We start from the raw sequence: 13,534 nt of genomic DNA, 5'->3' as shown, positions 1-13,534 counted from the left end.
TGGGTTTCTCAACCTTGACACAATCTGTATTTGTGGTTTTACGGATTTGTTGGCGGTGGGGGAGGGCTGTTTTGTACCCTGTAATATGTTTAGCAGCATCCCTAGCCTTGCTCACCAATGCCAACGGCACCCCCACCCCCCCGCCTCATTTGAACAGCCAACTTCTCTCTAGATACTATCAAGGGCTGTATGTCATGGGAGAGGTGAAATATTTTCAATTGAGAACTACTTGCCCATAATTTCCATATAGCAATTACCTTTTTTGGAAGTTTAAGCTAGGTTCTAGATATTGTCTGAATCCTAACTTTGTTATATCTGAGTAACCTTAATTACTTGTCTATTCTTTTGCTTCTTTATAAACTGGGAATGAAGATAGTCCCAGGCTTTTTTTTATTTTGTGAAGGTTAAATACTTTGGCAAGCACAATTGTCTTACATGTCTCATTGTCAACATGTTTGTTTCAGGTTTATAAAAGAGAAACCATATTTCTCACCCATGACAGAAAGTATTTCAGAGGTCAGTTTTTCAAATCAGATTCCCAGGATATAACTCTAGCTGTATATCTTGTGTATGCCTCAATTTCCTCTTTTGTTGAATGTTCAACGTAGGATTTTGAAGCTATCTCAAGGATTTTTTTTTGGAGTGCATATTTTTAAAAAACCTAACATATGGCTAATACGTAGTGCCCGCCCCTATTCCTGGAATATTTCTAGTTGGAAAGCACTTTCACTAGCACTAGCAATAGAAATATTGCTTTGGAAAGCATATACTATATCTGCTAATGGAAAGCACTTACTGTTCTGCTAATGCCACCATAGGAACAACCTGATTGTGTAATCTTTTATGTTCTAGCTGACATTATCTTCACAGCCTCGCTGCAACCTGTAAATTCAGCTGACCTCACTTTGGAGACTAGGGTGACAAAAGAAAGACCAAAGAAGCTGTATATTACCTTCACAAGGCCATGCAAAGCCATAGTGACCCCAGTCTCACCACACCATAGCTCATGCTACTTTTTGGCATGGGAAATATGGACATAAAATTGTCAGACTTCCCATAGGAGTCAGAAACCTTGCAAGAACCGAAAATTTATGCTGACCATCTCCTCAGCACCAGACAGCAAGGTAACCAAAACTGCAGCCCAAGATGTGCCATAGATGAAGGGTTTTAAGCAGAGATAGAGGAGGTAAGAGAAACATGAATGATTTCTGAGGTCTTACGCCTTTCTTCTGGGCCCGCTAATGTATTGGCTTTTAAAATTGCTCAACTCTCACTTTTCTTTCCCTGGAAAGAAAAAGCAGTTGAACCACTGTACTCAGCCTTCTTGAATGATAATTTAATATCCCACTACTGTCCATTGCACTTGTCACACCCAGATTCAACTAAGGTTCTAGAAATGAAATTATACTTTTTTGTGTGTGTGTTTGTTTTTTTTTAATCTACCTAGGATTCCAGAATGACACCTTGAATCTTTTCTTTAAGGCTGCTGGGTAAGGAAAAGTCAATGCAGCATCAATCTGCTAGACTGTACCAGAAAGTAAAATTGAAAGTGAAAGAAATGCTTGTCACTTTCTGTAACAATGAGTATTATTGCCTTTTGGCTTCTTTCTTTCCATGGAGCCTCCAGTAGGATGCTCATTAAGGCTCCCTAAACCTCCAAAGAATAAATTCACAGGAATATTGCTAACATCTGTGCCTTCTGGTGGAAATTTTTTTATGTCATTGGCATATGAATGGACACATCTTCCCATGAATGTTCTAACGATTCTATTTAAATTTGCATCTGGGTCATTATGAGTTTCCCCCCTACCAAATTATAAACAAAGAAATCCTACCTAACATTGTCTGTGCCAAATCTCTCAGAGGACCCTTCATATTTTAGCTATTCTATGGCAACGAATACCATTCCCAGAGGTATAGAACCCCCATCAAAAAGCACTTCAGGCAGTGAGTGACAATGATGGATCAACTCCCAAGGCAGAGTAATCTGCCCTTGAACAGAGAATACTTGCTTTTGAGTTTGGGTTAGCAACTGTTGGGTGTTAATTGGATATACGGATTTGGAGGAATATCCTGAAGCTCTATATTTGAGCATGCTATGGCCAATTTATTCATTTCTAAGTCAGGGAAGTACATGGTGCGTCATATATTATGTCACAAGGTGTTATTTCCTTCATGTTTAAAAAATATCCAGGGAGCTTTCCTTGTAAAATCCTAAACATGGAGAATGGCTATCTGTACATACAATTTGAAACTCCACCACATGTCTGACCATCTGGAGTTTAACTTTCCTCCCAAGGCCCCTGCTTTAGGACCTCAAGGAAACACCTAAATTCTTTAAGTTCTACCAGGACCTGCTAGTGATCTCTACTCACCATATTTTGGAGAACCCAAGCTATTTTACCACAATTGACCCTCAGCTCAGATCATGGGCTGTGTTCCTTTGATATTTGGTGAGGGTGAATGTAAAAAGACTACCAGGTATGGCCACTCCATTTTGCAAATAAACTTACATAAGACGGAGACAATCAACCATAGTTGATCCCATGTCAGAGTTTTGCACCAAGCTGGAACAGCGGTTCTATTTCATTAGGATCCAAGTGAAGATGGAGCAATTCTCTAACTCCCTTCACTCCTAGGGACTCACCAGATCTTGACACCAACCCCCTCAGCACGAAGTGGCATAGTCAGGCATATCAAGGACAGAACCCCTGAGCCAGGGGTCTCGTGCCAAGGCTGGCTGTCACCAAAGGTGGGCAAGTGGGAAGAGCTTCCACCAGCCAGCAGGGTCCATGGCAGGGAAATTCAGAATCACGGAGCACCCTAGAGGGACCTATTCGAATAAACACAAATTCAAGTGACAGGAGTTCCTAAGTCCCCTTCCTCTAGATACTAATATCTAAGACATCCCTGCAGAAAATTCGAATTTTCTATTCTCTCTGTAATTTATACAAGCATATTGCCTTTTCCAGAGGCTGGTTTCTGTTAAATGGGAACAAGAAGTTACCTTTTTCCTTGCTCAAATAGTAGCAATTAGCTACTAACTCTACCCCACTTTTCATGTCTGTAGCTTTGTCTTTGGGAGGTGAGCAGTCTCTTTGTTTCATTATGTTCAGAAAAGCTGTGTGGGAAAAGCTGTGTGAGAGGTTCACACTCAAGAACTGGAACCAGCTGCTTTCCAGACCCTGCAGTGGTGTGAAGTGGAAAGACTCTCATCCTCCAGGGAACATACTGCAGTCCCCATGCTTGGGTATAACACCCCCCCCCCCACACACACACACAGACACACATATACACTCTCCAGCATGATGCTGCCGCACCTGTCCTGTCACTGGTATGGAAAGCCACAGTGACAAAAAGATGCTGCAGCAGGATTCCCCGCCCCCCGCCTTCTTTCTTCTGCCCTGCCCCCACCACATCTTTTTTTTTTCCTTCCAGCCTTGGCATAAAATGGTCAAATGATGTTCTACTGCAGAATTCAATTTCACAGTTCAGTTGGGTCCTTGATTACACTGCCAAATTCAGATTAATGTGCATTTAACTAACATGGATCAGGGGAATTCTGGCTGTCCGCCAGCTGTAATCGGAGCAATTGATAGCTGTGTGGAGTTTGATGCCCTGTCCACCCCAGCGCACCACTGGTGAAATTGATTGATTAAATGAATTCATTGCTATAATTATTTATAATTTTGATACATCACAAGCCTGTGTCTGACCTGATCCTTGGAGATGTCGCACTCATTGTGGCTGGGTAGTCCGGCTGGGTCGTTAACTGGGAATCGTTTATTCATTCCCGTATAATGATTTGCCCCGTTCTTGCTTTTTCTCCTTAGCTTTGAATAAGACATGAGAAATCACACTTTTGTAAGAATTCACTCATGTGGTATACTGAAAGACGTCAGGAAAATGAAAATTGAATGTGTGTTTTTAACCATTTCGAAGAGGCATGATGCCAACCAAGGCTGCTTGCATGCTGTCCCAATTCCTGAGAGATTCCTGTAGAAAGGATTCCTTCTCCCCACATAGCCAGCCTGTAACACTGCAGCTAAGCCGTTTGGAAGCCTGGGTGATAATTTTCAAAATCTATCTAGTCTTTTCTTATTACATCTTCCCATGTGGAATGCCCCCCCTTCACACACACAGACACATACACACACACACACACACACACACACACACACACACACACACTTCCAAGTCTGCAGACCCAGGTCTCATTTCAAGGATCACTTCACAAAATCCCAGGACTGCTCAGTTCTCAGGAATGGGGGAAAAGCCTCTTTTTCCCTGAGAAAACAAAAGTCCCACTGTTTTCTCTCCTGCACAGTGGCTTACATCTATGTATCTGCTCACTGTGCCTTCGAATAAGACCAAGGCTAAACTACAGTACATAGACTGTTTAAGAAATAATTTAGTGGGAGATACATTAATTTATTAAATTTCAACCTTCTTTTTCCCCATTCCATTTCCTCTGTACTGTGGTCTCACTAAATGATCAAAATCTACTGTGCATAGAACCTGAAAATGAGTCTTTTCCCCTTCCTTGAAGATATTGGTAGGAAAGGGAGCAGTCCAAGCTTTATTTCTCTGCAAGCCTTTCTTATGTACATGCCCTTGTGTGTAATATACAAAGTGATAGTTCTGAATGAGTACTTCATTTCTCTTGTACCCACTTCAGATTTAGAGGGTATCACCAAAAAAGACAGTGAAGAACAATTAACTATAATTGTAACATTTCCAAAACCAGGTAAGAGGATGTTATAGAAGGCTTGAGCTTGCTCTCTTTAAAGAACACAAGAACATTTGGGCACAGTTGTAGCGAGCACAAAATTTTATTCTGATGAACGCAAATATAAAAGCAATGAGTTATGTACATAAGCGAACACTTGATTCTCTCATGATTATTCCATATTTTTTAAAACTGATTTTGCTAAGTTGAGTCTGTTAAAAACAAAAACCTAATTTTTTTCTTCTTCTTCCCACTCCCTCAGGCATATTCATCCATCATTTTCTGGTCCAATTCTTACATTTTTGCTCAGGGCTGCTCAGACATCTGTGTCCCTACTGAAACAACCTAACTATAGGCATCACTCCATAATTCCAATCACTGTGCAAACCACAGCTTCTCTAATCACTGAACTGTGTATCTGAGAATTTAGCAAAGGTCCATATTTTAAAGTGGCACTGGTCTGGATTTAATTTCCTAACTCCACTCTTTAGCTCTTGGACCTCTGCCTGACCTACTTACACTCATTGTCCTTTGGTCTCATAATTGGTAAAATGCAACCATTATTATACATATCTCATTGTATAACTTGAGGTTTAAATGTAACCATGAATGTAAAGTGCTTAGAAAAGTCCCTGGTTTAGAGAATGCACTCAGTAGAGTCAAGTAGATTATTACTGTGTGTTGATCCTACTGCAATAGATTTCCAATAGAGCAGTTATTTGGTGGCAGAGGCCAAACTCTGTTTTACAACAAAGCACCCCTATGATTTATCAAGGAGAAAGTACTCTGTCCTTAGTTATGCAAATCAAGAAAGTCACAACCAGTGATAAAAGTACCAAGACAGACAAGAAGGTAGGCCCAGGGTACCAGAGTGCTGTACAATGGTAAGAGCATGTGGGCACACACTGAGCAGAAGAATTGTACCTTTTAGTCTACTTCAGAATACAAAGTCATGTCCCTTCTAATGAGGCAGTTTTACCCACCTGAGTCTCAGTACAATCTATAACTAGACAGAATATACTACTCTCTGGCTCTCAGAATCCAAGAGAAGTCCTTCTGTAGATAGCAGGCTGGCAACACTTACCATCGCAGAACCGACAGTGCTATGAAGACTAAATTGAGCATTATAGTTCTGTGATTTGGTAGAACAGTAAAGTCATTCATGATCTTTCCTTCAACAAGTGAACTATTTGTCTTCATTGTCCTTGAATGGACCGAAGTCAAGGGACAGTAGAAAGAGTACCATGTTCTCTTTAGAGGCATACAGCCATTTCGCCTCTCTGAGCAGTCTACCTCAAATTTGCCTCATTTGGTTCAAAAAACTGTCAGATTATAGTGTTTGCCTTTCATCCATTTCATTTTTAAGAGCTTGTGGATCTTGCTGGAAACCATGAAAGACAATAGCTATTTTGCCCTAAAGACCTAATTTCAAAGCTAGTTTAGCTCTCATGAACAGCTCTACATTATATCTTTGACTGGAGCCTATCCTTTTCATGGAGGTAAGTATCTTTTTCTTTTTGAAAATGTGTCAAGAGCTTTGACGAACAGATTTGGTTATAGTCAATAAAGAAGAAAAATGACCTAATGCAGTGTAGATGTGTGCTTACAATTTCTACAGGACTCAGCTTTCTGATTTCTAATATATTTTTTGGGATAAGTTATACATGCTTGTGAGGAATGAATTTAATTTCACTTCAAGTTCATAATCAAACTGGAAGACATTGGAAAGAGCACACAATGGTACCAGGGTACATTGTGAGCAATAAAGGTCATAAACTCCACTTCCTGTCACACACTGTGCTTGGCTAATCTTGAGCTTAAGATTTTTGAGTCCTGAACTTGTTTTCCCTTTTTTTTTTTTTTTTGGTGGGGCAGCTGGGGTGTGATGGGATTTTTAGTCTTACCTGGTAATTCTGAAGAGTATGTGGTGTTACAAACTCAAACCAAGGTCAGTCACCTGCAAGGATAGACTTTTACTACCTATACTATCTATCCACCCCTGTCTGCCTCTTTTTTAAGAAAAAATTTCCCACATTTAAGGTTCATGATTTCATGGATGAAGAAACGAAGGCTCCAAGGGGCTAAGTGATTTGGCTAAAACCATCAGAATCAGAATTCAAACTTGATTTTGACCCTCTACTCTAAATGTGTTTTTGTATTTTCTCTACTCTAAGTTCTAGCCAGGGCCCCAGCTCAGTAGCTTCTGTCATCTCTGCCAGTTGGTTTGAGGCTGCCTGGCATAAACCACCCAAGTGTGATATTCTCCAACTGAGGCAGTAATGCATGCTGGATGTAGGACTTTCTGGAAGCAATGAAAAATGTGGAAGAACTTCAAATATTTTCTTGGAATGGTGGCAATTTAAGTAGCCCATTGTCACCTTGTTCCTGGGTTGTGGATTCATTTGCTTAAGTAGCAAATACCCTTTGTATGAAGCACACTTTAACTAAAGCTCTGCCCAGAGTTCATGAGTAGGTGAAGATGGCATCCCACGTCTGGCATACTGATGTCCCAGCCATATGGAGTCCTTCATTTCCTCCTGTTTCTATGTACCAACACTGCTTTTAATTTTTTTCCTAATGCAGTGGTTTCTAGTTAAGGGACATTTAGCCCATATGCCAGGGTCATTTGGCAATATATCAAGATGTCTGTGTAGATCATAACAGGGAAGAGTCGATACTATGGGCATCTAGGTAGTAGAGCCTAGGAACGCTGTTAAATAACTAACAACAGAGAGCCTCCTATAATATCACAGAATTATGTGGTCCAGCAATTGAAGAGTTCTGCTGTAAGAGTTTTCTCCTTCCCCTGGAGTCTGCTCAACCCAGGGAAGGTCAGGCCACATGCACCAGAGAATTAATACCTCTAGGAACAGATGTTAACAGTTGTTAGAAGGCGCTGGTTCAGCTCTCTGGTCCTCAGATGAAACACTTTTAAGATGCTCATCTCCCAGGATTCGGAGTTAACAAGTGGGGTTAAGTTTCATTTGCTTCAGTGGTAATTTGCTTTGTGTTTGTCAGAGTTGACTAAAGAAATAACACTAACATGGTATGTTTATGTGTATAAGGTGTGTGTGGGTAGGTGGGAGGGATAGAGAATGAGAACTGAAAACAAGAATGTGAGGAATAGATCTATTCAAGATTGTGAAGGCTGGCAGTTCTCATATATGCCAGTCTGCCTGGCAATCTGGAAATTCTACCATGAATTGATAGTGTGCTCGAGGCAAAGACTACTCCTGTTTTTGTGATCAGTCTTTATCTTCAAGGGATTGGGTACCATTTAGTCATATTATGAAAGGTAATCTGTTTTATTCAAAGTCTAAGGACAAATGTGAATTGTGTCTCAAAAATACCTTTGCACATATCTGAACTAGTTTTCACCAAGTGATTGGGTAGTATCACCCAAACATGTTAGACATTATGTTCTAGAATTCATTTTCCTTTCCCTATCTCATTTCATAATCACCTACTACTACTTAAATTTGAATCCATATTTTCTTCTAGACATTTAATAGGAAAGGAGAAGGAGGAAACACAAAGAGGCTCTGAAGAGAAGTTAGAGTGCAGATAAAGGGTGGTGGCAGAAGCGTCCTAGACTCAAGATGTAGACTGCACTCCCCAGTTGGATATGCAACAGTGCTTTCATCAGAACTGCAGTGGGTTGATTCTAACCAACTAGCCTGTGACATTGGGTTGCAAAATGTGAATATTTCCTGTCCATGTTTGTCTTCCCAGGTGGATTATGATCGAGCACAGATGGTCCTCAGTCCTCCACTGTCAGGGTCTGACACTTATCCCAGGGGCCCCTCCAAACTACCTCAAAGTCAAAGCAAAGCAGGCTATTCCTCAAGCAGTCAGCAGTACCCATCTGGATACCACAAAGCCACCCTCTACCACCATCCATCCCTGCAGAGCAGCTCGCAGTACATCTCTACCGCTTCTTACCTGAGTTCTCTCAGCATCTCATCCAGCAGCTACCCACCACCCAGCTGGGGCTCCTCTTCAGATCAGCAACCCTCTAGGGTGTCCCATGAACAGTTTCGGGCTGCCCTGCAGCTGGTGGTCAGCCCAGGAGACCCCAGGGAATACTTGGACAACTTTATCAAAATTGGAGAAGGGTCAACTGGCATTGTGTGCATTGCAACTGAAAAACACACAGGGAAACAAGTGGCAGTGAAGAAAATGGACCTCCGAAAGCAACAGAGACGAGAACTGCTTTTTAATGAGGTAGATAGTGTGTTCGCATTATATGTTATTTCCTATGCAACAATTCTTTCCCATTTCCAAAATAATGCATGTACATTTTAGGAAATTTGAATACCCTGAAAATGTGATTACGGCAATAATCCTCCTCCCAATCATTCCTTCTGCTCTTTTTCAATGCAGATATGACTGCTAACTTTATAAAGTACTTCCTGTGTGTCAGCCTCTATACTAAGATTAATCAGATTTTATCTCACAAAAACCTTCTAGAGGCAAATAGAGGTTGTCACCATTTTAGCAATAAGAAAGCCTAGACTGAGAGAAATTGTTTAACTAGCCTCAGCTCACACCACAAGTTGATATGAGAGTTAGAATTAGAATTCTAGTGATTCCAAAGGCTCATGCTACATTATCTTTGTGAGTCTATGTATATTTTACTCTATTTTGATACCCTATAACCTTTGTGCCTGTTTTTTAATCATAATAAATAAGATAACTTAGCTATGGACTATAAATGTATTTTAGTTTACAGTGGACTTTAATTTTTTTTTTTACTTGTAGAGCCAAAGAGATAGTACTATAGGTAGTGTGCTTGTCTTGCAGGCAGATAATCTAGGTTCTATACCTGGTACCCAGGCACTTCCAGGAGTAATTCCTGAGCAGAGAGCTGGGAATAAGTTCTGAACATCACTAGGTGTGGCCTGAAAACTGAACAGAATTTCTTATTCTGGAACTAGGGGACAACTCTATAGTAAAGGACACTTGTCTTGCATCCTCAGGAAACTGAGATTGAACCATGTCAACACATGACTCTTTTTGTACCAAGTGGCTATGGTGGTCCACAGTACCACCAAGTCCAGGAACTACTATATTCCTGGCCCAAACATTGGATTTTCTGGTCTAGTAGGCAGAGTTGCAAGAGTGACTCCTAGGCTCACTTCCTATCTGCTTGAAAGTCCTCCCACCCACATACACCTCTAATTTTTTTCTAATTTTAAAAATTATTTGCTTCTCTTATAGAAAATTGCCCATAATTCTGTGACTAATGATAACCTATACCAAATTTTAATATTTTCCTTCCATGTTTTTTTCTATTGGATAATTGGAATGTAGTGTTGGTTTCTAGAAGATTTTTATCAAGTTGAACCTCACCGATAGTTCTATTTGATCCTCATTAGCATTTGGACACTTGTTAATCTGAGAGACATGAATGCATGCAATTGCTTTAATTAGCATTTTTATTACAAGGAGTCTAAATTGACTTTTGCATGCTTATAGTCTTATTATTTTCATTGACTCAAATCATTTTCTCCATTTTCAGTTAGGTTAGTAGCATTGTTTAACTAGCCTCAGCTCACACCACAAGTTGATATGAGAGCTGGAATTAGAATTCTAGTGATTCCAAAGGCTCATGCCTCATGCTAGATTGTCTTTGTGAGTCTATGTATATTTCTAGCATTGTAGCATTGATTTGTGAGTACTTTGATACATTAGTAATAACCCTCTTCTATATTCTTGATGCACTTCTTTTTCTACTTTCTCATTTATCCTTTCAAACTAGTTTATTCTTTGAGAGTTCTAGAATACTCAGAGGCAGAAAACATGAGTTCTTGTGTCCAGAGATAGCATCAATTTGATGATATTGTAGGAGTCTTGGAGGCAGAGATAAGCTTTTGTGGATGGGGAATCTAAGTGTTAAAGTCATCAAATCAGTATTCCAATGTTAAATAATGTAATTCTCTTTGAAGGTGTCTCTTCCTTTTGCATCTCATCATATGCCCCATGTCATAGAAAAATATAAAATACATATAGAAAAAACTATATAAATTCAGTTTACTTTGACTTTGCATCTCTTCTGTGAACCAACATTGATCTCTGACCTTTCTACCTCCCACAGGTAGATTTCATTTCTTTTGCATGTTTACACAGAGTGCCAGATTATTTGACCTCACCTTCTCAGTCCACAGTTCCTGCTTCCTGGAACTTTCATTCACATCACAATTCCAAACTGCATCCTGTCATCGAGCGGGCACCAGTAATGTCTCTCATTGAGAGACTTATTGTTACTGTTTGGCATATCCAATACGTATCAAGAAATATAATACGGATTAACAACTCTAGCATCATTGCCCCCAAAAGTAACCATTAGTGGACAAAGGGCAGCAATTCCTGGAAGCTCTCTCCAGTTACTTTTATGCATATGTCATATTTGTTTTTACCATTATAACATCTATTTTGCAACCAGTGAAAACTTCTCTCATGTTCCACTTAAGTCTTTTCCCAAGTAAAGTCAGCCCCATAAGGCTCCACCCCTACTAACTTATTTTATCCATTTATGAGATCCACTTAGTTTTCACTCACTTGCCATGAGCTTTAGAGTATGGGTAGTTTTTTCCCAGAACAGTCAACAAATTTTTCTTTTGAATGCAATTTTGCCATGTTTCTACCTGTTCTCACTCCTTATTCTGCCCCACCAATCCTCTTCCTCCCCAATCCCCGGCTGACCTGCTATTTTCTCCCAATTTAATAATTTAGTTCCTCATATTTCTACCTGCCCACAATTCTTTTTGAGTCTGTAGTATGTTTATAAATAAATCTTTCCACAATCAATACTTCTCAAACAGTGTACTCACAAATGTAAAAAGTGTCTTTCTATTTACCCAGGTTGTAATAATGCGGGATTACCACCATGACAATGTGGTTGACATGTACAACAGCTACCTTGTCAATGATGAGCTCTGGGTAGTTATGGAATTTCTGGAAGGTGGTGCCTTGACAGACATTGTTACTCATACCAGGTACGTTTCTTTATTATTCAGACAAATAATTGAAGGGACCATATTCTTTCCCAGGATGAGGTCTCAACAATATTTTTGTTAGTTCTTTACATATTGTTTCTGTTGTTGTTGTTGCTATCGTTGTTGCTTTTTTTTTGCCATAACTGGCAATGCTCAGAGATTATTCCTAGTTCTGCACTCAGGAATTAATCCAAGTGGTCAGTGCTCTGGGGATCACATGGGATGCCAGGGATTGAACCCAGGTCAGCCACATGCAAGGCGAATACCCTATCAACTCTACTATACTCTGGTCTTGTCTTTTCATATTGTAATCACTTCAAAGTCAAGGAATATAATAGCACTTTTCCTCTATTTTTAAAAATACCTATTATAATTTCATTTTATAGAGTTTATTAATTAAACTTATATGCTCTTTGACTTTTAGAAATTTATTAATGCTTGTTGATTTTATTTATTTTTGAAGTCATACACAACTGTTCTGAAGGCTTACACCTGGCTCTGCACTCAGGGTTCACTCGTGGTGGTGTTGGGAGTTCACATGGGATACTGGGAGTCCACATGGGGTACCAGGGATTGAATCTTGGTAGGCCACATGACAGCAAATGCCTTAGCCACTGTACTACCACTCTGGCCCAATGCTCATTGATTTTAAACCAACATGCTAAGAATGAAATTTTTGACTTTAAAATTGTTTATTTCTTCATAGAGTTTTTCATTTCCTTATATATTTCTAAATAATGTATTTTTTTAAATTTCTTTAAGACTTTTAAAGCTGATCTTCATTCTCCTGAGTTGCCATGACATTAATATGTTGTTATTACCAAGGATATCTGGGAAAGAATAGGGCAATGAAAGATAAGCCAGGGTTTACATCATAATAACAAAACCACATAGGTGAAAAAAAAATTTAATTCTGCTTTTGCATGTAACAGTAGTTAATTACCATTGCTGTCCCAGTTACTTTCATGATGTATCCACTGATATTATTTTATCAAGTGTTTATTCATTACCTTTTTATGTGCCAGGTTGAGGGCATTTTTGTGAATATCATTTCTTTAAAATTTTTTTATCAAATTGTGGTAAGATAGACAGTTATAAAGTTATTCATATTGGGTCTCAGTCATACAATGTTCCAACACCCATTCCTTCACCAGTGCACATTCTCCACCACCAATGTTCCCCGCCACCCCACTTTTAGTCTGCATCTACAATAGGCACTTCTCTTTCTCTCTCTTTCTCCTCTCTCTCTCTCTGTCTCTCTTTCTCTCACTCCCTCTCTCTCTCCCATTCTCTCTCCCTCTCTCTCTCCTTTTGAGCATTATGGCTTGTAATACAGGTACAGAAAGGTTATCATATCATACCTTTTACTTACTTACTTTCAGCACTTAGTTCTTGTCCAAGTGCCAGATTTTTCTAGAGTGCTAGACATATAAAAAAGCATGCAAATGATAAATTTCACATATATTCCCTCAGAGAAGTCACAGATTAGAAATTATAACTATATATATTATTATGTACTATAATGCCTGTGTAGATGTAAAAGATATGTAAGTAGTAGCATAGATGAATATCTGAATATCTATCTCTGTTGAAATTCAAGAAAGATTTTCAGTATAACATTATATCCGAGATGTGTTTTGATACATAGGACTTTATTGAGAGAGAAAGTAATGAAAGCATTGAAGCAGAAAAAGAGTACATGATAAGAAAGTGCTCCTCAAATTTTAATATGCATGAGACTACCTGTCAGTCTTATTACAGTCCCAGATTTAATAAGGAGAGATTGTAAAACTATTGTAACAATCTC

At 39.3% G+C, this 13,534-nt stretch overlaps 1 protein-coding gene across 1 annotated transcript in view; it reads left to right on the top strand.

Moving 5' to 3' along the window:
- Positions 1-13,534, top strand: part of PAK5 (p21 (RAC1) activated kinase 5) — a 334,226-nt gene that overhangs the window by 298,932 nt on the left and 21,760 nt on the right. Inside the window, exons 5-6 of the mRNA XM_004610926.2 lie at positions 8,462-8,953; positions 11,594-11,727. Of these exons, the coding sequence (XP_004610983.2) occupies positions 8,462-8,953; positions 11,594-11,727 (626 nt within the window). The remainder of the gene's footprint in view (positions 1-8,461; positions 8,954-11,593; positions 11,728-13,534) is intronic.

Source organism: Sorex araneus, chromosome 3, assembly GCF_027595985.1.
Source record: "Sorex araneus isolate mSorAra2 chromosome 3, mSorAra2.pri, whole genome shotgun sequence".
NCBI classification, from domain to species: Eukaryota; Metazoa; Chordata; class Mammalia; order Eulipotyphla; family Soricidae; genus Sorex; species Sorex araneus.
The sequence above is the reverse complement of the archived record's forward strand: the minus strand, read 5'-3'. Positions and strand labels throughout refer to the sequence as shown.